The sequence below is a fragment of the Ornithodoros turicata genome, chromosome 1, assembly GCF_037126465.1.
Source record: "Ornithodoros turicata isolate Travis chromosome 1, ASM3712646v1, whole genome shotgun sequence".
NCBI lineage: Eukaryota > Metazoa > Arthropoda > Arachnida > Ixodida > Argasidae > Ornithodoros > Ornithodoros turicata.
In genome coordinates, this window is record NC_088201.1 from 9,630,900 (window position 1) to 9,657,111 (window position 26,212).

General features: G+C 42.9%; 2 protein-coding genes across 2 annotated transcripts in view; both read left to right on the plus strand.

Moving 5' to 3' along the window:
- The window catches only part of LOC135377443 (rho-related BTB domain-containing protein 1-like), a 45,102-nt gene extending 33,791 nt beyond the window's left edge, over window positions 1–11,311 (plus strand). The window contains 2 exon segments of the mRNA XM_064609850.1: window positions 1,805–1,953; window positions 5,818–11,311. Of these exon segments, the coding sequence (XP_064465920.1) occupies window positions 1,805–1,953; window positions 5,818–5,989 (321 nt within the window). The 3' untranslated portion in view covers window positions 5,990–11,311.
- A 993-nt stretch (window positions 11,312–12,304) lies between these two features.
- On the plus strand, window positions 12,305–21,969 carry LOC135377445 (MICOS complex subunit MIC60-like). The gene is made up of 15 exons (XM_064609851.1): window positions 12,305–12,410; window positions 14,834–14,904; window positions 15,854–16,018; window positions 16,081–16,177; window positions 16,247–16,316; window positions 16,408–16,494; window positions 16,599–16,735; window positions 17,902–17,999; window positions 18,659–18,794; window positions 19,020–19,140; window positions 19,210–19,301; window positions 19,524–19,628; window positions 19,709–19,937; window positions 20,029–20,384; window positions 21,502–21,969. Exons 1-15 carry the CDS (start codon window positions 12,366–12,368, stop codon window positions 21,763–21,765), a joined length of 2,073 nt encoding a protein of 690 aa, XP_064465921.1. The 5' UTR covers window positions 12,305–12,365; the 3' UTR covers window positions 21,766–21,969.
- The last annotated feature ends 4,243 nt before the right edge of the window (window positions 21,970–26,212 follow it).

The following is a 26,212-nucleotide window of genomic DNA, read 5'->3' on the forward strand; positions in this document are numbered from 1 at the left end:
AGCCCGACTCAAAAGAAGTCGAGCCGCGGCTCAGCCGCTCAGCCCCGAATCTGGCTCGCGTATACATCGCATATATTCATAGGCTATCAGCGTGAAAGTAGCGGAAGGGTAATTGCGCTACATTTTTTTGGTAGCGGTATCGTGCTACATTCGTAAATTTGTAGCGCCGCTAGTGTCGCACTACCTTTAAATAGGGTAGAGGTATTTCGCTACCTAAATTGGGTAGCGGGCACAACACTGATCCATACCAGGAGATATCTGTCTCCTGTGTGACAAAAATTTGTCCAATGTACTGCACCAAACGTGTTAGACGTACTGCAAGAGTGCTCAGAAAGGTGCTAAGCAAAAACAAGTGTTTCAGATGTCTACTGCGTTTATACTAATGCCGGAGGACTTTACTTTTAATATGGTAGAAAGGACTTGTTCACCGACTTCCATTCCGATCCATCATGTGTGTGTCACAGCTGAGCCGAGGTGATTCTATAAAGGCTCGTTCCCACTGCCGGATGCCCGCTCACGATGCTTGAAACAGCGACCTTTGAATGGCAAGAGTGTCCGCAGTCAGGGCACCCGATGGTCACAGTAATCTGGAGTTATCTCGACAAGAGCGAGACTTGCGCCACTTCCGTATCCACTGTCCTGTCAGCTGCTCAGTTCTCGGTTCCATATAACCGCTGTGCTTTCCTCTGCAATTGCAGTGGAAAAAAACGAAGTTCTTGCCACAATCAACGTGATTCTGTTGTCAGTAGGGGTGAATATCCGTGCAAAATTTACAATATGTGACTTTCGCACTAAAAGTTTCCATTTTGTAGCCCATGGCTTTAGTATATTTTTTCTGGCATTAACGGTCACAAGAGAGACATGCAATTCTTCTGTTTAAAGCCCCTACTCTTTAATTTTACATGAGAGTGCTTCCTGCTTTTCAGGTGAGCCTACATTTACCGGAGTACTGGAGTGGTTACCTTCATTTCAAAATTTTGTCAGGCAGTAGCATGTTATACGGATGAGGCTGCAGTCGTTTCAGACAACCACAGGCCATTTGGAAAACAAACAAATTGGCATCCTGCCTCAGCTTTGCCATGAACACCCTTTAGTTTCTTTGCACTCATCCTAGGGAGTTGCACTACTGAAATTTTAGATGTAAAAGACATCTTTAAGACACCCTTCTTGTTCGTGGGCTGTAGTCATTATTCGAGAGTCCTAACTTTTTAAAGGCAACCTCACAGACATCAAATCAAAGTCCCTCGTCGGCACCACTAACTGCATGTGGGCGGGACGCCACCCCTTCCACAGACGATGTCTACAAAACTAAATTTGGATAACGTTATCTTAAACTAAACACCGTCCGGCCTGTGTTGGTCCTGCAGCAAGGGCAATTTCGTAAAGGAGGCTTCACCTCGTGCACGGAAGCATCAGGTGAAGCCCACTTTCGGGTTGTGTCGCTCATAGTCGTGGAATAGTCGAATATTCGAAAAATCGAATATTGGATATTCGATTCGCGAATCGAATAGTTCGAGCGTTTGATATTCGATTCGAATTCGAGAATTCGAATATTCGCACACCCCTACTTATTTGTACTGTTACATGCAGGCACCAGTTAGTATTAGTCATAGTTTCTGCAAACAAAGTACTCATTGAACATACCGTCCGACCACACTGAACAGCCATCTATCAAACCTTGAACTAATATCAAGAAATTAACCGATACTTTTTTTGTAACTGTAAGGTTAACATGCTCATTTCGCTTGATTGAATCTTCAGAAAAGGTTTGACTATATCATTATTTTCCCCTTTTTCGCTTCAGATGCACAACGCTGACCAACTTGCGGACTGGTGCTTGTACCACATTGCTGTTAGCTACAATGAAATTTGCAGCAAGAACTTGAAGTTGTTGCGGAATCTACATCCAGAGAACCAGGCGTATTTGAACAGAAACCGTTGGCCTCCTGTGTGGTGAGTGCGCATGTCCACAAAAAAAGGGGAGACATACAGTTATATTGCACATTTTCCATTAACAATGAGCACTTAAAGCACTACTTTCCAACATAACGAATGAACCGCATGCTGTCGCACGCAGACTATAATGTCACGGTAGTACAGTACTTGCGTATGTGCAAAACAAGCTTACCAGTTGTTTTTTCTGTATCTAACGGCACAGTGCTTTGTATCCGATGCACCGACGACAAAACGCTGATAGTACAAACTAGCAACAGCATTTATTAGACAGACCCTATTTTTTACTACGTTTATTCCAACAATACATTTAGTTCGTTTTCATGTTATTAAAAGGGTTATGAGATGTACACTTAGTTGTGTGCTTCTGTCGTGGGCACTCCCAGGATTTTTTGCAGAGGGGACAAAGCGCGCAACCCTGTCACATCCTTTCCTGGAGATGGACACTGAAGACACTGCGGGTGTTCACAGGTTCATTTTGTGACATCTGAGAAAAAAAAAAGGACCTCCTGTAAATAAAGAGTGCACGTTTCACAAGTGACCTTGAAGCTAAAAAAAAAGGGGGGCACACCCCCTCTCTCTTTCTCTCTCTCTCTCGGTATGCCCGTGACTTCTGTTATGGATAGGACTGCAAGTATTAGTAGTCAAAGGCCCCGAACAATTGCCTTAGTGGGATGGTTGACCCTTTCTCAGAAATTGTATTTTCATTGAGGCTGTCACAAGAAATCCACCGTTCTGGATAGCATTAAAGCCCTCTCACTCTGCATGCCCTCTAAAATATAAAAATCATGATGCAATTTAAGAAGCATGCACCCATGCTGTTAACATTAAAAATTCTGCTGCACAGGTTGCACCAACAGGTGTAGCTCGTGGATAAATGTGTGCCTACCTACATGATATTTTTGCTTGGATCACAATGAATAAAATGTTATTTGCTGACTGATGCCCTCTTAAGCCGAGAGTGCAGCATGCTTTATTTCAAAATTTTACTGAACAACTGTACTACAATATAACTAGAGCCTGAAGTTTTCGGGAAATATTTTTTTCTAGATTCGGGGGGTTAAAATTCATTCAGGGTGCTCTAAATTCATGTGAATTTGGGTGAAAAAACTTCCAGTATTCTAAATTCGGAGGAAAAAATCGGACTCAGTTACACAAACTAACTGTACTGGTTTGGTACAAATGGTGATGTAACTGCATCTGCTGCCAAACAAGTTAGCGTGCATTCCTACAGATGTCTTAGTGAGGGTTAACGATGAAAGATGAAAGTCACTGAAAAGGTTAGCCAGCTGTAGGGATCGAACCCACATCTTCTGGATTGCCGGTCCAGGGCTCTACCAATTGAGCTAAGCTGCAATTCAGAAGATGTGGGTTCGATCCCTACAGCTGGCTAACCTTTTCAGTGACTTTCATCTTTCATCGTTGATTTCTTAGGCAATTTGAGGCTTTGTTTGTTTCTGTCCCTTCTATGTTGTTCCAGCCTCAGAACATCAGTTTATCTCTTAGTGAGGGCAGTTTGCCGGGTAAAAAATCAGGTTTCACCCTAAAGAGGCAACCTTCATTTCGGGGTGCAAATTCGGGGAAAAATCAGGTTTCACCCTAAAGAGGCAACCTTCAATTTGGGGTGCAAATTCGGGGAAAAATCAGGTTTCACCCTAAAGAGGCAACCTTCAATTCGGGGTGCAAATTCAGGGAGAAATCAGGTTTCACCCTAAAGAGACAACCTTCATTTTGGGGTGCAAATTCGGGGAAAAATCAGGTTTCACCCTGAAGAGGCAACCTTCATTTCGGGGTGCAAATTCAGGGAAAAATCAGGTTTCACCCTAAAGAGGCAAACTTCAATTCGGGGTGCAAATTCGGGGAAATGCAGGTTAAACCCTAAAACTCCAGGCTCTAAATACAACTTGCACATTGCTTCGAACAGAAACCAAAACGAGGAATTTCCTCTGTGAGTCTACTAACAGCTCGCCTTTGTGAAGTACAGTATTTGTGTGTCTCACATTTTATTGCTGATTTCATTTTGTTGAGTTATCGCCCAAAAAGAAAGCATCACGGGGATTAACAAAAAACAGTGCATATGCGGTATCTTTACCCAATCAGGCTAGCAACTGACCCTTTTGGGAATCATAAATGGAGAAGTTTCGTGTTTGGTTGTTTATCCTTTTTCTGCCACACAATTCTCTATTAAGCACAGCCATTTGACCTTTGGGCAGGTACCTAAAGGAGAATGCCTTCTACGAGCGGTCACTCAGGGAGCAACTCTGCATCGAGAAAACGGCTAAGAAACTGTGTTTCTGCCCTTTTTCCTTCAGGGGCCATAAGTCCTACAAGAGGCAGCCATAACACTGGGTGCGTCACTAATTCGGCAAAACTCAGCTGCTTGTCTGTGTGTCATAAGGGGGGGAAGCTGGTCGTGAGGTCGTAAAATAGCATTTATGTTTTGTGTTTTAAAATTTTAAACTTCCTCCAATGTCTGTGCTTATAATAAGTCTGCGGATATGTAACTCTGCTTTGAAGTGTGAACAAAAATTCAAGCGATTTGCTATGTGTTCCAATCGAGATCACAAACTACTTTTCTCAAAATTATTATTTCTGCCGATTCCTGTGCAGATTTGGGGACAGTTGCTAATAGAAGAGAAGTTTCAGTGCACATGACACATTAGTACAGCTTCCTCTGTAATAGCAAATATTCAAGTTACTACAATCATAAAGTTTGCCAAATTGTGCGCAAGAAATTGAATGAAATTTATTAATCGAAGGTGTAACTATCTGCCGAAAAAAAAAAAAAAAAAGAATGGGATCCAGGACCAGCATCCCTCTTTCATTATTTCATTCAAGAGACATGCACCATTTCTACAGTATTTAAGAGTGTCATATAACCTTGTCGTATTAGTGTGTGAAGACAACAGGCACTTATGGCACATGCTGACATGCTGGAGGGCACGGAAATCGGCAGACTCGAGCACTTGAATTCACATTTAGCCTTCCCCAGTTTATGTCGACATACCTGACCACTGGCTACGAAGCAGAAGTGCGCTCGGGACACAAAGATTGGTCTAGTCGGGGCATTGGTATTGAACGTCTGTGGTTTCTGAATGGAATAACGAGCAGTCTCAATCGTCAATGACGTCTGCATAAAGCATTATGCTTGGTGTGCTGATTTGTTACCTGTGTTCTTTTCATGATTGAGAAGCTCGTACAAAGAGTGGGTAGGCACACATTTACACTGCACGGTATAGGCCAGCATTTTGCCACATACCCCCGTAATGTGATCTGGTTATTTTTCAGTCACAAGACATGTGGTGGGAGGCATTTTGTAACACTATTACTGAACGCAAATGCTGCAACAAGAATTTGGCCCCAGCAACATGACGAAATTATAGACACCGCCGGATTTACTTGTCTGCGTATAACCTGCACCAAAACTTGGAACGTTGGGGCCCTACCCATAGTCATGCAACAAGAAAACTTGAGAGTGGTCGTGCTTCACAGAGATTGGGGCACTGCCACTCGTAGGTATGAAACATATTTTCAAACAGTAAAAGTTCCTTGTGTGCATCGATGGCGGTACGTAGGACAAAAGCTGCGATTTCATCATAAGGCACATCTTTGTGTAACCACTAAGCTGTCATTGAACACTGGGCAATCTTGTGGAACCACATACATATCTCCGAACCAGTAGGGAATCAACAGCTGTCGGACTCTTCCTTCATCAAAAGACATGCCTCGCAATGATTTGAACTGTCGCGCGAATTTGGGTCATTTTCGGCATGGGTACAAAATGCGTAACTGCATGTGTGCATTATATGGGATACCAGACTGTTGTCCAGAAAGTTTCACCACAGGTACGAACTTTCTCCTTAGGTACCTGAAGGAGCGTGACTTTTACGAGCGGTGTCTGCGTGAGCGCTTTTGGATGGAGAAGCTGCCCAAGGCACCCAAGCGCCGACGCAGCAGTGGTTCAGCCAGTGGCTGCCTCTGCTTCGCCAGCAGGAGCCAATTAGACGACACTGTCAATGTGTATCGTACTGTGTGACCCTCGGGCAAGCGTGCGTAACGCGCCGGAAAGCAAGATGACTTAGGACGGCAGTTCAGTCAGAGTTGCACGGCTTGTGTCTTGTATTTTCATTGTTGAAGCGAAACACCTACACAGCTGTTGCCCATTTATGTCCTCCATTGCTGGTCTATGGAAAAAGGGGAACATGCTGTACCGTAAGAGGCGAGGGTTTTTTTGCGCGCGTTTTGCTGCTAAGACTTAACCAAAGCGGAACCAAAATTTGCAAGGTACGTACAACCTGCAGTGTTCCAGACGTTTCAGTGTGTTTTCTCCTTTGCTACAGATTTTGTGATGCTCTGAATAGACTCGTCTTTTTTGTGTTTGCTGCGCATGCTGCTGTTGTTGCTAGCTCCAAAATGAATCAAACATATAGTTATCGCACTGATTTCTCGCTTTGTGTTTTTGTGTGTGATGCAATGTGTTGACATAATCTTCTAGCTGATAGCCCGTTTTTCCTTTTTCCTTTTTTTTTTGTGAAATGACAGGAAAAGGGAAGGTTATTATCTGTCAACTCTCATTTTTTTTGGAGAATTGGAGCATTTAGTGTTACTGTGCAAAAAAAAAAAAGGATTGAAAAATTGAACTATGTCCACAAGTATAACAGCGGCCAGTAGGATGTAATGCTAATTATCGCGCAGGTCACAATATTGAAGGGTATACTTTGTCTCTCTGTTCTTGTTTTCTTTTCCTTTTTAAATAAAAATAGGAACAGCTGCGATGTATCTTGCGAAGCACCCTACCAGAAGCAGTCTCCACAAGAGTCCCGTTTTGCATTAACGGGCAATGCATCACACACTGACAAGGCTTGACAGTTTCAGCATGTTCTATAACATGTAAGCATTGGTCATATCATGTGTAAATGTGAAGTTAAAACGCGTCATGCGAGACATTGTTGATCTGTGGCTTCAACCTCAAGTGTCCCACGATGCAAGGATGAGCTGTGCAACTGTGCCTCTGCCTGGGATTGCATGAAGTTTGTAACAGATGTCTGTGGAAACTCTGAGGGCTGCCGTGACTTTCCACCCATTAAAACAAATTGCAGTGCTTTGCTTAGCAAATCCAGAAAAGCGCAAGGCCGACACATCAGATGGCGATCGGGGCGTGGCAAACCTGCCTAAGGAAGAGTTAGACTAATCAGGGTTTAGTTAGCTTTCTTAAGAGGCATTTGGCAGCAGGCCATTCCTGCACTGTGCCATATCTAGTTTTGTACTTTCAGCCATGCCTGTCAATTTAGTATCTCTTCTTTTGGAACGGTCGTGTTTCATCTCAAATTTTTCCATTTCAAAAACCTGTAGTCTGCAAGACTGCAATTCAGTGCTCAGAGTTGCTCGAGTTGCTTCAACTGTTCAGCACGGTTGAAGCATCATCATCTAGCTTTAACATTGCTGCCATAGCTATTAATGGGGACTCTTGTGTCGTCGGGTCGTATTTTTGGCAAAAACTGCTTTTAGTTTTGCGTTTGAGAGACAGGGTACAATCGGGTGATAGCTCCAGAAACTCAGCTTTTCAGGTGGATTATCCCCTCTGCTGCCCTCTTGTGCTTGCGTTGACAGTAGCAGGTGCCATGTCGGTTACCGTACGTTTTTTAATCTGACGGCGTTGTTCTTTCTTTGTTTTAAATCTGTTGGTTACCAAGAAAAAGGAACAGGTCTTACAACGCTGTTGTTGTTTTGCCATTCATCGCAAGTCTTACCAAGCACTTAAAGAGCTCTGAAAAGATTGCTTGCAAACCCACACACACACACAAACACACAAAAAGAAGTATCAAGTGAAAGCTGTACCACCTTCAGTACTTACAGCATCAAAAACTTTTGTGATAGATCTTTTTAAAAGTAGAAGAGGTATAATCTTGAGGTGGCACAGTGTTCCTCCTCCTCCTCTTTACGTGGGACTGTGTCGGCGCAGTTTCCTGTGTAGGCCCGCATATTAAGCTACGGTTCATTCAAGTTGATGTATTTCACAATCCTATTCTTGAAGCCCTAAAACTTACATGCTTGTTATGAAGGCTGCACAGTATGCCTTCTGGTTGTCACGACAACTAGAAGGAGCAGAAGAAGATTCTTCTGGCAAAAAAATTTCTCCACCAGCTTGCCTGCATTTATGCCATTTTGAGCACAGGCAGCTCTCTCTTTCGGGCCTATGGACACAGGGCTCCTATTTTGCGCCCTCTGACCTGCACAAGATTTTGTCTGGATGCATGCAGTGCCCTAAATTAACACCTTCATAGTGTGTTACGAAAAGAAGAAAGCCACAAGCTCAGCAGTGACCGAAAGTTAAATACACATACAGGCACAAACACACACTGACATGCATTTTTATGCAAATGCTATATCTAAGCTTTTGCTGACACCACATCGTTACTCCTAGATAAACATGTCAATAATAATTCAAACTCTTAACAGAATAACAAGTATGTACAGGCTTTACCGCATGTTACAAACAATGGTGAGAAGTATTCGTACCCTTACACTTGTGCCAGGAGTACTCTTGGTCCCGGGTCCAAAAAAAGTCCACAAAGAAAAAAAAATCTTCTCAGGGCATCTTTAAGCTTAAACTGCAAAATCAAGTAACCTAAGGGTTTTAGTTATAAATCATTACTGAAGTAAATTTTGGGACTTGTGCATAATTAGTCTGTATAGTGCTCACCTCTCAGCATAGTTTTGTCGCTGCTTTGAAAATTTTTTTTTTATTTCGGTGTTTTACCAGAGAAGTTTCAAATTCAAATGTTACAGGTTTTGCCCCGAATATGCAAGGGTCTGTTAATGATCGAGTGCCTGCCTGATTTCCGTTTTTTAGTTTCTTTGCCTGTGTCGGCAATTTTTGGAGTTCCTCTGTTTTTGTATTGTATTCAGGCATTTGTGTGCTGTGTGTAAATATGTACACTTTTTTGGTTACTGTTTGGTATCACTTTGTAAAAAAGCGCCATTTTTTTTTCTCTCTTCACTACCGTAAACCTCATACTAATGCCATATTTAAATACGTAGTGACATTTATTTAATAGGAAAGGTTAGGAAAAGCATGTTCCTGAAGTGGAGACATGTAACAGCCTATGTTCCATGGTCATTTGTCATTGGAAGGGTTGAACTTTTTACAACTGCCAGTTAAACTTTATGTGCACATATGCGACAGACGTAATGATGGCTTCATCATGCACATTAGAAGCAAAAAAAAAAAACATAATACCGTCCCGAGTCACATTGGAAGGCTTGTAAACTTTCTGGAGAAATTTTCGACTTACACTTTGGCTCCACTTTCTACTTGCAGCACAACAGGGGCCTTTGCCTGTACTATGCCATATGTAGGTATGCTGGAGTGTGGCAGACATGTAATACCTTTTAGTTATGAAAACAAAGGAGAGATCACTATCTCAAGTGTTGAAAAAAGTGCTCCGTTGCTTCCCACATTGTTCGTAGATACTTGAGTAACCAGTTCCTGAAGCCCAAACCCACAATAAGTAAATCAGTCGGTCTAAGTCTGTATATAGGGCCTGACTTTTTCCGGTTAAACCCGATTTCTGCCGATTATCCCCCTCGAATCGTTCTCAGGTTAAACTCGATTGCTCCCAATATTCCAATCGTGTATTATTACGTTGTGTCACGTATCAAGTGTGGAGTAGCAACCTTCTGCGCATGCCTGATGTAAATATTGATCGAGTGCAACAATAAACTATGAGAAGGACACTTAACGTTGCAACATGTGGTGCATGTGAGTATAATTCGTGAGGAATGCATGTTTAACCAATATAAGGACCTTTAGCTGTGGGCCGCTTGCGGGACAAAAAAAAAGAAAATAGCCGAATAGCATCCAACTTCACCCCAAATTTCACGTTTAAAAATAGCACCCGATTCTACCCGCTGAATGCAGAAAATGCATTTACCCCGAAAAAATCAGACCCTACAGACACACATTATGACTTGTGTGCTCCTTTCTGATAGTTATAGTTAGTTACCCTGGTGGCTATTCGTTGAGGGCATAACACGCTAAATTAATTTTTCTTCCCCCCCTTTTTTTTTTCATGTCGCATACGGGAGCAAAACTGCAAGCTTTCTATTTGCTCACAAGCTGCATTCCACAGGGTGCTTGCACCTGCATCACTGTTCTCGAGCGGTTGTTTGTGAGATTGCCGAACAAGCGATGTAGTCTTCAAGAGAATGCTTTTTTTTGCGCTACAGAGCGTAGCAAGTCATCTCAGTATGTAAATCTTAACCACCAAGAGGACTGCCATGATGTTTGAAACAAGGCAGAAATTTATTTCAGACTAACTTCGGGAGAAGTTTATACAAAAGTTGATGTAAATTACTGAGGTGCTGGAAAAAAACCTAAATTTTGTGCAGAAGTAGCATAGAAACAAACTTATCCATTAATAGGAAGCCAAGCACTCCAGAAGTACACAATACCCTGTGTGTTTTGTCTATGCTATTTGCTGAAGATATTGTAATGTGGCTTTGGGCGTTAAACTTTGCTTCTAAATGGGTAAGGGTCATCACAGAAGAATGTATTCACATGGTAAACTGTATCGGTTATCACACCAGTATGTGTACTTTTGGAGCTGTGATGCCAGAAAAGTGTTATTGACTGATTGACAGCATGTAGGTGGCAATAAAAAAAACAGTGGTGCAACTGTAGTGGATAGGGTTCTGCATTTTCAAAGTTGTCATTGCATCTCAAATTTAGAGCTGTTTGGAAGTGTTGCATTATTTTGCTTCTCTGTGTTTGCAGAAGTGGGCATTTGCCCCACTCATGGACATTGTACATGTAATGAAATTCCAAAAAAAGTCTGATCACAACAGGTATTGAGATCTTTTCTCTACAGGTTCCACACAGTAATAAACTCCCATGAGGAAAAAACAACCTATTTAATAGTCTATGTGGTGTTCTTCAACACGATCCTAGTTGTGGTTGCTCTTTCACCAACACCACCAAATCATGAGGTCTTTAACAATAATGCAGAACAATATCTGTCCCAAGCAACTTCTCCAAGGTGTTTGTTAATCTTATTTTTGTATAGTGGCCATCAATTTTATAAAGTCTTTGAAATGATAGCCCCTTTTCAACACGTACCGACGCACTCTTCCAGCCGTTTTCTGGTCATACATTTTTCATAGTGGTTTTATACGCATTAAATGTGCAGTGTTGCTGTAAGCGTTATTATTGGTTATTTTGTGTGTAAGTGTTTATCTTGTTGCTCCCGCCAGCAAGGGTCCTGAAGCTACGTATATGTGTGTATGTCTATATGCTACCACCATTCTGTGCAGACTTCGGATCTTGTGTGAAATAAAAGATGCTGGCTCTTTCTATGCACACTGTTTGAACGATCTAGTTTATTACTCTCCAAGCGCACACAGATTCGTGCTACTTACTTCCACTTTTTCTGCACATACAGGAAGTTGTTTCTAACATGATACGGTTCGTATGGATCGTCAACGTAGTACTTTGGCTTCTTCCATATATCACCAACCATTTTGTCGAGCAACTTGCATTGCCTCTTGTTGCAAAAGACATGTTTTCGCAGTTCACTCGCCCATGGTTTCTTCCAGAGTCTCTTTGCCCTGCCCGTCATTGGCCTAATCCAAAGGCCAGAGTTCAGCCTATAAAATCTCTTCAAGGCCGTCTTGACGGTCTTCCGTCTACCAGTTCTACAAGAAAATTTTGTTACGGTTCGGGTCTGTTGAAGGTATCCCGGGGAGTTTACTTGAGGTTGAAGGAGTCCCGGTTTTCTGTGAATGAAAGCAGTTCCTCGAAAACAAATTGCTAACATAAAGGTACGAGTAGATGTACAATACGTACTCATAGGATGGGGCGATGCCAACCGCAAAAGAACTTAAACAGGAATATGGGAAGCGTGTCATGGATCCAGTGGAATAGGAATGAACGCCCAAGCGTTTTCCGAAGGTTGACATGGAGATGCATTGCGTACTTTGAAGAGACACCGAACGCAATGCAGCTTTTTTAAGGCATCCTGAAACGCAAACAACCATGAGTGGTTTTCGATATCATTGGGCCACATATGAGCAAAAATATCACTGTAATTCTGCACTTCAAGTGCGAATTATTACCAGTGAGCTGTAAAAAGCACCGAAGTGCCGCCATGATTGCTTAATTTAGGATTCATTCACCATGGCCGTTTCGTACTTCGGTAGCCCCTTACTGTTGTGCTATAATCTGCTCAAAAATTACTGCGTTGTATTACTAAAACACAACATACTTTACGGAACCTATTGTTAACTTCATTATCCTTAATTTACCATAAAATTTCAAGATACTACGATATTACTGGACACTACTGGATGGAACAACCAGGAACAACACCAACCAACCGGTACCCTACCTGGCGGGTGAGACCGGTACCACCAAAATGTGGCGATCAACGCGAAAAGCCTGCTTCCGATATGCTTTGCTGGTATGGATAACTAGATATCTTTCAGTATTCGTATTGCTCGGCTTCTGATTTTCCTGAACAGTCCAGTGTATTGTCGTGCCAGTGCTCGCGAATGAACAGTAAGAATGCCGTTGTGGTAGCCCTAATTCTTTCCGTGCTTCACCTCAAGGTTAACCATAGTGATGTTATGATTAACAGTGTTACGATGGTTAGCATTCGCTGTGCATGCATTTGATGCAAATGATAAATATATACGTTTACTCTTCAGACCAAGAGACCCATTCACTTGTTGTTCCTAGGTTGTCTCCGTTGCCTTGGTTGTCTTACTTGCTGCCGGCCTGTTTGTGTCGTTGCTGTTTCCTACCATTGCAAGACACTTTCCTACCATATTCTGCTAAGTCTTGCCGGGCGTTCGTCATCTACTGTCGACATAGTCGCGTTGATTTAACAGCGTATCTGTGAAAGAATGCTATATTTTCTATACTTATAAAGGTGACTCAATTCATACAAGAATTTTATTTATTCATTTTTAATTGGTTGCCCACAAACAGCACAACGCCTACTTGTGTGGTGCAACAAATCACAACAAGCATAGTCAATGACACCGAAAAACACAATTGTCAAAACATCAACTAAAATGTTAAGAATGAGCTGGCATCATTGGTAAGCTAATAAGTTGGCTGTGTCTAGAGGTCCGTCTGACGGACCCGATTCTTTATGCAGCGGGGTCCGTCGGATGGTCCGTGGTATGAGGAACTAGACGCTGTTTCCTAACCTAACCAACCAAACCTAGAGCTGCACAAAGCTAACTTGCACTAACCTGACTAGAATAAACTAACCGAACCTAAACTAACTTGATCTAACACGACATAATGTTGAAAGCGGAGTGTTCCGACGGACTCCGATGTATAAACAGTCGGGACCGACGGACCCCATTCTTTACGCAGCGGGGTCCGTCGGATCGTCTGTGGTACGAGGAACTGGACTGTTTCCTAAACTAACCTAACCTAACCTAGTGCTGCACGAAGCTAACTTGCACTAACCAGCCTAGAATAAACTAACCTAGCACCAGTGATGGCCAGTAGTTAACTACATGTAGTTAAACTACTAGACTAGTTATCAACTACATGCAGAAATGTAGTGGCAACTACTAGTTAAACTACTATTTTGAGTGGTTAACTACAGTAGTTAGGTTACTGCAGGCGCCAACTACTTCCGATTTTGCCGCAAGCTTTACGGCACCATCGTGCTTCCGCCTTTTACCTTGAGCTACTTGTTTGATGAGAACGGAGGTGCAGAGCAGTTGTGCCGTGCGTGTGTACTAAATCTTCACTTTTATCACTGCTTGTGATTCGTATTTCGATGTCCAATAACACTATAGAATGGGATTGGTGTTGATGGACAACGTTAAGTAGTTATAGATGTAGTTAAAATACATTGCAGTAGTTAAAGAAGTAGTTTTAACTACCTCCCATGAAAAGTAGTTGAACTACTAGTTAAACTACTCCATCGCGAAGTAGTTAGTAGTTATAGTTAAACTACTGTAGAAGTAGTTACTGGCCATCACTGCCTAACACTAACCTAACCTAAACTAACTTGATCTAACACGACATAATGTTGAGCTGACGGACCCCGATGTATAAACAATTGTGTCCGTCTGACGGATCTCTCGTGTCCGTCCGACGGACCTCTGGACACTTCCTAATAAGTTTGCAGCCTTAAGTTTATCCTCTAATTTTTGCATGACTGTATTACTTACATCATTACTACTGTTTTCCCTGACTATTCTTTTCATTAATCACTCATTGGTATCCATATTTTTACGGCTTGGAGCTGCTTGATGTTGAACCAGCTAGCTAATTACAGCTGGTTAGTGCTAGAAGTGAAGTTTATTGGCTAAACATGCGAACAGCCAAGGCCTACATACATCCAAAGGGCAGAGACCCATATGCAAATGTGCTGAATGCCTCATTGCATTGGTATGACATCGCGCATGAAACCTGTAGAAATGTGGAAACCGTAATTCATATTATAAGAGAGGGCAAACTTGGCCTCAATGCATGTATCTTCAGCTCTCCAGCAAATTGGCCAAAGAGCATAAGGTGGTAGCTCAAATGCAGTACTTCAGCTGTAAGAGTTGTCCAGGATGACAGTAGGTATGTTTTGAGTAGATCAAGGAATCCTGCACGTGAGCTGTCCAAATAGCTCGAATCACACAGTGGCTTTAAACAGGTGCTCTTCAATCATAACAATAATAGTTGTTATTATCGAAGATCGATCAGATGCTCGCTAGTCAAGAGAAAGCTTCTGCTTTTGTGATAAGCATCTTGAGCATTTAGTGCTGGTAAAGAGACCGCAAAAGCCAAATAACTGCGAAATTAGTAGTTCACCTGGCTCCTGTTGCTCACAAGGATTGTAGCAGTTAAAGCTGTCGTCCTTTTCAGTCAAGCGGGCAGCAGCAAAAATGCATTCCACAAGTCCTGGCACGGTTTCAATCGTCGAGCTCATCCGGCAGGTGGGAAAATTTTTTAATTCTTCGGTTGTGTTTCTTCTTCAGGTGTACTTTAAGTTATTAAAGATCCGCATTTAGCTGAAATGTGGGAATGTGGGCAGGGTATACAACAGTGCCAGGGTAGCAGCAAAGAAACTGGCTATAATCATGGCTATGCTTAAACAGGTAAATTTCTGCTTTAATCATCACACAGGTGGGAACAATTATGGCAGGTGGCGGAATTGAATTGCACCTCATTGCTCACACTCTCGTCCATAACTTCGAGTGAGAGTTGTTTCATGTTATGGGGGCGTATGGGCACTTTTCATAGATGGGTTACTGTTTCATTAAGCGTAACAACAACGTAGGCTATGAATATGGTTGTGAAAATTACACTTAGCTTTTCTGCTTTTCCTCAGTGTGTGGTACTTGAGTCGGGAATGCGTAGTGCCATATAGGTAGGGTTTTCCCCACATTTCCCACTTGTTCCTCCCCCCGAGACGAAAAGTATAGACGCCGGCCTTGCAGGGGAAGTGTAAGACATTGTTCTGGGCCCATTTAGTGTCTGAGGGAATTTGTCAGGATTTATGCACTTTGTGAATATCTTTTTGTTTCTTTGCCATGAAATGTTATGCATATCCAGGATCGTAAGAAGGTGTATTCTGTAGAGCATGTTGGTTGGGGCTGGACATGATGGCAGAACATGAGGAAATGTGATACAGACAGTGTCCGTGTCCGTCTGTTCATGTGCCAGCATGTTCGTGCTTTTCCAGTTATATGTGAGCTCATGTCCACAATTGCAACTGCTTTGCACATGCTTAATTACGTGAATGTGGGGTTGCCAGCGACCCTAGCGTAATGCTGGCCACATGTGCTGGCTGACATGTTATAGTCAACACTGTTCGTACTGTGTGGAGAACATTGGATATTCTGTGATTCAGTACGTACTGATCCCTTTTGTTTCTGTCGACAGTTCTGGAAAAGTAGCAGTTGCCACGATCGGGCTTGCTGCGGCTGGCATTGGTGGCACTATAGCCTATGCCAAGTTTGACCCCGACTTTCGCCATACAGTGCAGGATAGTGTCCCTTATGGCACTGCTATTATGAACAGTGTCCTTGGACCAGAGGGGCCACCTAAGTATGCCGCGTCATTTCTTGTTGCGCGTCAAATACACCAAATTTTTTTATTTTCATTCGTAGAACAACCAAACCTCAGGTACTTTCGCCCGAAAAAGTCAAAGAGAAAGCGCTTGAGTCGAGCCTGCTGAGAAAAAAGCCCATCGAGGATAAGCCAACGGTGAGCTTAGTTTTTGTCGATTGTTATCCCTTTGTTCGGTGGTCAGTTTTATCCATCGTATTTTAACAGGTTGTCAAGTCCTCAGCTCCAGCACCACCACCCATCCCTGCACCACCTCCAATAACGGCTCCACCTAAAGGTCTCGCAATGCTTTTTGTATATTTTATCCCGCTCTCATTTTTTTTTAATAGTGCGTGCGCTATATTGAAAGTTTTGCTCAATCAATTCAGAAAAAGCACCAAGCCCAAGGGACTTGGAAGCTGAGGCACAAAAACAGCTTCGTGACATCAAAGAGAAAACTGAGCGTCTAAACTTTGGTAAGCAGTTAGCCTTTCTCACTTCCCCATTCTGACGACAGGCTGTGGTTAGGTCTTGATAATATGCCTTGGTATCTTTAACTTCCACCCCCTCTGTGTTGTAGCTCTGGAACAGTCTCTACGAGAAGCACAGTCGAATGTTGAAAAACGAACGACAGATGCAGTCATGGCTCAGCTTGCTGCTAATGAAGCTTTGCAGGCCTATGTCCAGAAATTGTACAGAGCATTGGATGAATCAAGGGTGGGTGACCTTCTGAAGCTGCATTGTTGATAAGACAATGTGGAGTTTTGTCCAGAATTCCAGTAATTTTTGTTCCCTGCAAAATTATTTGTAGCGCGTTGCTTATCGTCAGAATATATAACAAATTAATGTGAGGAAAGAAAACAATATTATGTCGAACCACCAGAACGATGCCGATGGTGAAGGGAATGTGTCCTTTGTGTTAAAACCTTGCACGTGCGCCATATTTATGGCATTGTCCTTGGAGTGATTCCATTTGGAAAGTTGGAAGTATGTAACATGTAAAATTCATAGCGGTTGCATTCTGGGAAAGACGTCTTTCGAGGTGATTCATACCAAGCACATTTTGTATGAAACATATCGAGCTCTTTGGATAACACAGATAATATTTTTAATATTTATATTTTACGTTTTTATGTTCTTCCCTTCAAGCTGCTGCCATACTAAGAAGGTGGTGTGCGGACAAAAAAGGCGCAGTTGAAGTGAAGGCGTGATCGGAATAGTGGGTGCCTGAAATACATGTAACCGGAATATTTCGTTTTGATACAGTCGGAAACATTAGAAAAGGAATTTAATCGGATTTTGCAGCCGGCTGCGCACTCCCGGCTGAATTCTGGCAACAGTGTGCGAACCGTTCTTGATGTTTTATGAAAAAACACGAACGAATTTTGCGAAACTTTTTTGGCGTTTTCTTCTTGAAAGGCATCTCCAAGTGGATATCACATTCACTTTATAATTCCTGATTCCTCGTGGGTACCACCTTTAACTAATGTGATTGCAAAACATTGAAAAGCACCTTACGTGCTGTGCATCACTTCATAAATAATATAGAATATAGAGTTAAGAGCATAATAGCTGAGGATTAAGGAACAAACACAAGGATTCTTTGTTTGTGTGCTGTTCCAGTTACCCAGGTAAATTAGCCAGTGTGTGTAAGAGTGACTCATTGTTATAGCAACCTCGCATATGAATAAAATAAATTTGAAAACTGAAACTTTATTTTACACTGACTAGATATCTAAATAGAAAAATCTGAGTCCTAAGATAGCCACGAGCTTGTGAAGCCTTGCAGTGCAGCAAAGTGCGCATAAAATATTATTCAAAGTAAATGTTATACTCCTGTTAGGGGTAAACTGTAATTAAGCCATGTTTTTCTTATACTAAAGGACAGTGAAGATCACTTCATGTGGGAAGAAGCATTACAAGCAAAGGAAGCCAAGCTGGCTGCTGTGAAAAAGGCTGTTACAAAGACAAAGGAAGCATGGTAAATTTATATTTGTCACTATTGTTAAAAATGTAACCTCTAGCATCTCTGACACTATATTTTGTTAGTGCACAGAAATAGTTTAATAGTATAGGTGAACCGGACAAACTGGGATACTGCAACTGCTGGCAGTTGTAGGTAACATGCTTTAATGGACCGAGCAGGGCAGCTTCTTCATACTTGGGTGGAACTATCAGGAGGAACTGGGGTTGAACCGGGAAAAGTCATATCCTATTTAAAACCATTACTGTAGTGTAATGTAAAGCTCTAGTTATGTTTATAAGTACGTACATAAATTTACACAAAAAAAAGCTTGGCAGCTTCTTTCATGCCGGAAGACAAAGCTGGAACTGTAGTAATTTATTTATTTTTATTTACTTGTTCAAGATACCCCAAAGGGCAAGAGACCTCTGTCTGTAATGTCTAGAGAGAGCCAAGTTCCTAAATGTGACCTCAGTAGTTTTTAATCCCCTAATACGGCATTGAATGTACTTGCATTCTACACACAATGTACTACTTTGTGTCACTGCATTGAGAGGCTAATCTCATCAAATGATGCAGCCTTGGTTCAACAACAGAACCTAATGCTTAGCACATGGAAGGCTGTGCTGCCAGGTACTGGGGATGTAGTATTGAACAATGTTGTTCTTATTCCTCAGGCAGTCAGTTGAGAATTTGCAAGCAGTAGTCAAAAAAGGCCAAGAAGACAAGGACACCCAGGAAAATCTAGCATTGGGTCCAGCAGAGCATGCAGTATCGCTTGCCAAGGAACAGCTTCAGCGTGCTGAAACAGAGGTAATGTTGACATGAATCAAGAACAAAAGCATGAGGGGGTTACAGAAGGTGGTAACATCGCTATCTTGGAACATGTTGTGGCTGAGGAGCTCCTGGACAAAGCTTTCCAGTAATTGACTTCTTTAGAAGGGTTCAGACAATCACTAAGGCCCACAGCATGTCAAACCCGATCTTATCCCCCTAACATCCACAGCTGTTTGATTCCCATGCTCTAATCTCTGTAAGGTCTCAACCGCTAAGGAAGCTGCCAAGGTTGCCACAGACTACAAGGACCAGGTAGAACGTGGCCGGAGATATTTCCAACAGGAAATTGAAGCTCTGCTGCCGGAAGCCAAATCGGGCGATGGTACGAGGAATGCTTTTGGTGTCCCTCAGTATCCTGTTACATCATTGTTCACAGTTTTTTTACATGCAGGCAAGAAACTTTCTGAGGACGAGCTTAACATTTTGGTCGCTCATGCACACCGGAGGATTGAGCAGCTCATGAAATCCCTCACTAAAATGCAGGTATGTATGTATGTATGTGTATGTGTATCCTTCTACTATGCCATACCTGTGCTGTGACTGACCCATAAAAGGTAGCTGTAGAGTGACACCTACAACAGTGAAACGACGTAGTAGCAGTCGAGATCGTAAATGCACCTGATCTACATCAAGATGATGGTGCAGCAGTAGCTATCAGAAGGTGCTGCTGTACAGAAGTGTAAACTGTTGTTTTTCATTGTGTAGGTGACTGAGCAAGAACGAGCCATGGAGCTGAAAAGGCAGAAAGAAAAGATCAATAAGGACTTCGAAAGACAAGTGGCAGAGTTGGATGCAACGCTCGAAATTAAGGTATACCATATAATGTTGACATCCTTGTTATTGGTTAATGGAGGAAAAAATGTTAAATTGCTTCTTTCTTTGAACTGCAGCTGGAGAAGCAGAAAGACGATTTTGAGCAGGAGCTGCAGCATCAGTTGCGAAGGCAAGTGGCAGCCCACACGGAGCATCTGCGAGAGTCTCTGCTCTCCCAAAAAGAAGAGCTAGAACGTGATTTCAGCATGGATTTAGAAAAGAAACTTATCGAGGAACGCGGGAAGCATCATGCAGCCCTCTCTGCTTCGGTTTCAAAACTTCAGGGCCTCGAGGGGTATCTGAAGGGTACGTCGGAAGCGTACATTCGTGTTTTTCTCCACTACCCTTGTAGTGTAGTACTTCCGAGTCAATTACGTTCTCCGTTGTTGTTTTACAGCACGAGACGAGCTGGATAGGGTGTCCCAACAAGCCAAAGGCCTCTGGCTTGCGTGCCAAGCGCTCAAGCACACGCTCGTATACGGACACACAAGTTATGAAGCTCCTCAGCCTCTGAGCGATGTAGTGCGTCCAGTATATGAAGCAGCTACAATGAGCCCCTATGTGCCCCTCGTATTGGCCAGCATCCCCGAAGAGGCCCTCTCACGTGGTGTCTATCCAGAAGTGGCCCTGAAGGAACGGTTTTCAAACGTGGAGCGGGTTTGCCGTCGCGTCGCCCTCATTGATGAGCAGGGTGGTAGCCTCCTCCGTTACCTGGCTTCCTACTTACAGTCATTGTTTGTCGTCTACCCAAAGGTGCGTACCTGTTGCTCCGTGGGTGGAGCTCGTAAGCTTAGCGGAAACATAGCTACGGGGTGAACTTAGCAGGGGTTACACCTTTCGATCGAGCCGTAAAAATACGAGGCAACGCCTCTGGCGCTTCAAACTTTGCAGACTTGATAGTCATTCGCCTGAGGTTTTATCCATATAATTTTTTTTTTTTTCAAATGCTATCCCTGCGTAAAGAAAAGTTAGAAGCAAAGCAAATTCTCACCCCATGCATTTCCTATGGCCTGTACTGCCCGCAAGCCGCCATTTTTTTCCTCTGTCTGCTTCACGTGTACATCACCACGTATAGGTGGCGCCGCCTGGAGATGAAGCGAAACCAAAACCTATGGAACGACCAACAGCCAGATGGGCGAGATGCATGATTTTGAGGCAGCGCCAACTATAAATAGAGCCTGAAGCTTTAGGGTTTCACCCGATTCTTCCCCGAATTTGCACCCCGAATTGAAGGTTGCCTCTTTAGGGTGAAACCCGGTTTTTACCAGGCACATCGCCCTCTCTGGGATGTCTGTAGGAATGCACCAACTTACTTGTTTGGCAGAAAAATGTAGTTACATCACCGTTTGTACCAAATCGCTACAGTTAGTTTGAATAACTGAGCCCGATTTCTACCCGATTTTAGCGTAATGGAAGTTTTTTCACCCGAATTCGCATGAATTTAGTGCACATGTTTATTTACCCGATTTTTACCCCCCCCCCCCCCCCCCCCCCCCCCGAATTTAGAAAAAAATATTTCCCGAAAACTTCAGCCTCTAACTATAAACGGTGATGTGAATGTGAAACAGAGTGGAAAATGGTGGTTTGCAGGGGGTTATAGGCCATAGAAAATGCATGGGCTGAGAATTTGCTTTGCTTCAAACTCTTTCTTCTCTTCAAAGCAATAGCATTTGGAAAAAAAAATATAGATAAAACTTCAGATGAATGACTATCAGTCTGCAGAGTTTGTAGCGCCACAAACGTCATTTCGTATTTTTTTACGAAGTGATCAAAATGCGTAACCTTCGCTAAATTCACCCCGTAAATACTGTTACCAAAAAAAAAAAAAAAGCGAATTTTCCTCGTCTAACAGCGTTCTTCCGCTATGCAGGCAGTGCCGGAAGAAGAGCTGACAGACGAGCAGCGTGTGAATCCCGAAATGTGGGACACGTTTGACGTTCTGTCGAGGGTGCGCTACTGGCTCCTGCACGAGAACCTAGAGCAGGCATTGCGCTATGCCAACCAGCTGCGAGGAGAGCCCCGTGTTGTTGCGTGCGATTGGATCCGTGAAGTTCGGCTCCACTTGGAGACCAAGCAGGCTGCCAATGCCCTCATGGCCTTTGCTGCAGCAACGATAGCTGAAGATGTGCAGTAACTGTGGTGGATCGCCGCTTAGAACTTCGCTTCTTTTTTAGCTTTAGGGAGGCACACTGCCACTTAAAGGGGGATCTTCAGGACCAGTTCGTGTGAGGCAAGAAATTTGTAATAGAACGTGCAGGTGTAATGGTGCTGCACAACGACTGCATATTGGGTCAGAATGCCGAGACGCTATATAAACGATTGCTTCTGTGACGTTTCATACACTCGTTTTACTTTGGTGTGCGATAAGGATGCATATTCCTTTATTGTCGCGAATCGCTCATTGAGTCGTTTGCAAAGCTATTCGTGTGTATTTAGTTTCGCGATTCCAGGGCAGTTTCCTTTGGCGGGATTAACGGCACATGTTTTCGAGGGGTATTCCTGTCCTGTCCTGTGGGAATGAGAAGTGCTTACTATACAAGACATGTCTGTGACCCCAACACCAGTTTTTTTTGCCGGTGAGATTAGTGCACCAGGAAGATCAATGAGGTCACCAGGCTTTGTGCAAGCAGGATTGGCTCCAAAAACATAGGACAAATTTGAAAATAAAGGAATATACATCCTTAGTACTTTTTGTTGCTTTGTCAGAGAGTGTATCTCGTGGTTCTTTATTCGTTAGTATAATTTTTCGCGATTTCTTAGCGGACGCGAAATTCGCAAACCTTAATACAGTGCGAAGAAAAATATGTTTACAGTATGAAGGTACTTTTAAAATAACATTGTTGAAATGTGCTGCTTTGCTGCATGACTGACTGCATAGTCTTTGCCATTGGTGGCAGAATGTGTTTATGGAGCTTTTTTTTTTTTTTTTTTTTAAGGCAATGCAAAGACTGTGCGCTGTGCTGTTCCATTAAAATGGACATGTCCTGAAGTTCCCAATGAAACATTACAAAGGATGGATTTGAGGAACATAAATAATTCACAATGTGCAAGTGAAAGAAAATGAAAATTATAACAAATGGTATCTTCCCCTAGTCATCATGAAGTCTATGCTCTTCAGGAACATTTGCAAACTCGTATGTGCATAATGTGCACGCAGCTTCTCTACAAGTTCTGCAGTTCTTCCATCTACGGTAAAAAAAGTCCTTGGGTGCCGGGTAGATTCTTAATTATTTTATTGCCATGTGGTAGCCAGAATGTGATTTCTTCGTCTTTTTTTTTTCTTTTTTTTTTCTTTTCTATTGCAGCTATAATTTTCTTTCCTCGTTGTAACTGGTACTGTTATTTAAGTTTTAAGTTCTGCCTCTATCACCAGAGGTTTCTCCTTGGCAGTTCTTGGTTCTGATTTTCCCCTTCATACTAAGAGTTTGACTGTTTTATGCCTCCTGTGATCGAAATCTGTACAGTGAATTGAGTTCATGAAAGTTAGCATCTTGATTATGAGTTCTGTATGTTTCTTTATCACTTGTGTAGAGGATACCAGTTCCAGGTGAAAAATGTTTGCAATTACAAGTGGTTTATGAAACAATTTCTACTTGAAACCACTTTGAACCCCTGTGTACGTAAGTGGTTTGTAAGTGGGAATTGTTTCATACACCATTTGGAATTGCAGACATTTTTCACCTGAGTAAGCCTCTCCTGCATGCTCAGAGTTGATCATAAGGTTGTGCTTTACAAGCTAGTTACAATTTTTCTCTGCATCTTTGTGTGAACACAGTGGTAGAGCATACTAAGTATAAGGCAGCTTTTGTGGGCAATGTGTCGAAGGTGTAAAAATGCTACATACGATGCCACTCTCGGAGGCCAAGCCTGATTCTTCCTCATTCCCACATAGTTGTGATGCTTTCGAACATAGTCAAGCTTGCGCGTAATGGCCCCTGTAACAACATGCTGGTAGTACGATCCAGTCACAATTAGCATCAGCCAAATTTCTGACCATGATTAAATCGTTGCTGCATTCTGCTGGGTTATACAGGGTGTTCAAAATTAAGCTTTCACTAGCCCTTTATAAATAGGCGAACAAAAGAAAAATAGTGCTACTTTTTCTGTTCCTTGAGTAAGAAACAGGTGCTACATAATTAGCAGCACCTGTTTCTTGCACAAGTAGTGTAAAGTTATCATCCGGTTTCCTGTCATCGCTGTGTTTGCGTAGCGCTCGTGAAAGCTTAATTTTGAACACCCTGTACATTTTCTGTTTTCACATGCAGTTCGACAGGCTATGCGACAAAGAAACAAAGCATTTAACCCTTTTCTGAAGCTTTGTTAGCCTGCATGTTGCACATTTCAGATTAATAGTATTTGCGCGACCTCAGATGATGACTTTCTGGCAAGCTCGTTTAAAGGGTCATCGAAGGTAGTTGGGACACCTTTTTTTTCTTACTTTTTTTTTTTTTTTTTTACCGCGTCATATGGACATACTACCTTGAGGAACCGTCATGCTAAATATTTCCTTTGGGAAGTGCGAATTTACTGAGAACATTAGCTCACAAGAATGCACTAAGTGGCGTCGACATCTCCCATGCTCCTCTTGGTATGTGGTGGCCAGAGCTGTCCTGGAGGCAGTCAGTGCTTTTTGTTGGGGTGATGTAGGGGGAAGGTACAGTCACTTCATCTCTACTTCCCCCATTCCATTCCATTCCATCCCATCCCATCCCATCTCTAGCCTACACATACTGGAGAACAACTTCACCCGAAGGCGGATTGCTGTGCGTACCCAGCAGACCATACGAACAATCTAGAACTTGGGAAGGGTCGCTGCAGAGTCTATTACGGTCCAAGCTCGGGAACTAGAACATGAGACGTTGTCATAAAGCAGGGATCCTACCTGTGGAGATAGGCCCCCCATTCCATCTCTAGCCTATACACACTGGTGTTCATGTCTGCGAGTAAGGCGACCGCCTTAAGCCCCGCGCTTACATAGGCCCTGTGCACGAAGCCCTCAACCAAAGATTACTTTTTTTTATATATATCAAGCACAGGCCCCGCACACCTCTAGCACCGGCCTTGCTGCCAATGTATCTTGCACCAACATGTTCTGTGTCAACACAGTTCCCCTGAAGTCGGCCCAGGACGTATAGTCTCTCCCACTCCTTCCTGCTGTTCATGTCTGTACACTGCCCATAGCCACAGTTGCTTCGCGGCTCTAACTTGGAACTAAGACAAAAAAAACATGTTTTGGGTACGATGTACACACCTGAAAACGCACTATCCATCTCCACAGAACCCCAGTAAAGCTGGCTTCACCCAGTTGCACGCATGCGGTCGGTGAAGCACATTTCTGGGGACGATACCTCATGCATATACTACTACGAAATCGAGTGAGCAATTGTTTGCGATTCTCGATGCTATGCAATTTTGTCATAGATGATGTGGTTTATGCTTCAACATACCAACAGCAAAAAAAAAAAAAAAAAAATTCAATGTTTATTAAGCAGAGTGATCAAGAAAGCCGCGTAAACGGCAACACGCTCTAATATACCGGTCTCTCCACCAAAGCGCATGCGCGTGGCGAACCATCTGTTGTATATCATATAAAAGGGCAGCGTCATCTGGTGAACATGCCGAGGCACGTACACTAATGAATAAACACTACACAAACCCCTTATTTTGCGTGCGTGTGTGTTAGACAAACACTACGAAGTGTACAGCACAGTTAAAAAGTGACACCCTTGGTAGTAGTTGGGAGAGTCGCGCCAGCGTGGAGTAATCGGTAGCGCACTTGACCGGCAATCAAGAGGCGTGAAAGTACCCCCCCCCCCCCCCCCCCCCGTCCCACGGATCTCGATCCTAGAGGTTCAACCACATCTACAAATCTTCCTAAGCTCTGATCATTGGAGGCAGACGAAAGGAAGCAGGAAGACCAATATAAAGGGTGCTATGTCTGATTTTAACCTGCTTTAACCCTTTTTCATCGGATGTCCTGACCCATTCTTCAATTTCTGTCTTCACATTGTGACCCCAGGTAGAGTGCTGTCCAAGGCTGGACCAGACTTCTATACGTATCTTGAGTACGTTGTCAAAATACACTACTATTTGAAATACTTTTTCTGATATTTTGGTACTCTACTCAATACTTTTTGCGACAAGTATTTTTAATGTATTCAAAATACTTTTTTTTTTCGCTATTTGCTACTCAGTGCTCAAAATACTTTCCTTCCTCTTCAAGCCGTATCCAGAGTTTCAGCTCACTGGAACTTCCCCCTTTTATATATCTTTTTTTTTTTTTTCGAATTCGCGCATCTGTCATTTATCCCCTCTTGTACAAGAGGCTGGTCCCACGCTTGGCCTTGCTTGCTACTACGGTTCCTATTCATATTGCCAGGTGAATCCTCCATAAGCGTACCGAGAGGGGGGCAAGGGGGCTGTGCCCCCCTCACCCCCTGGAGCTCCAAGGTCGCTTGTGAAAAAGTGCGCTCTTTAGCCATAGGTCGTCATGATTATTATCAGATGTCATAATACGAACCTCTAAACACCCGCACAGTCCGCCTCCAGAAAAAGAGGTGGTGTGTGTGTGTGTGTGTTGG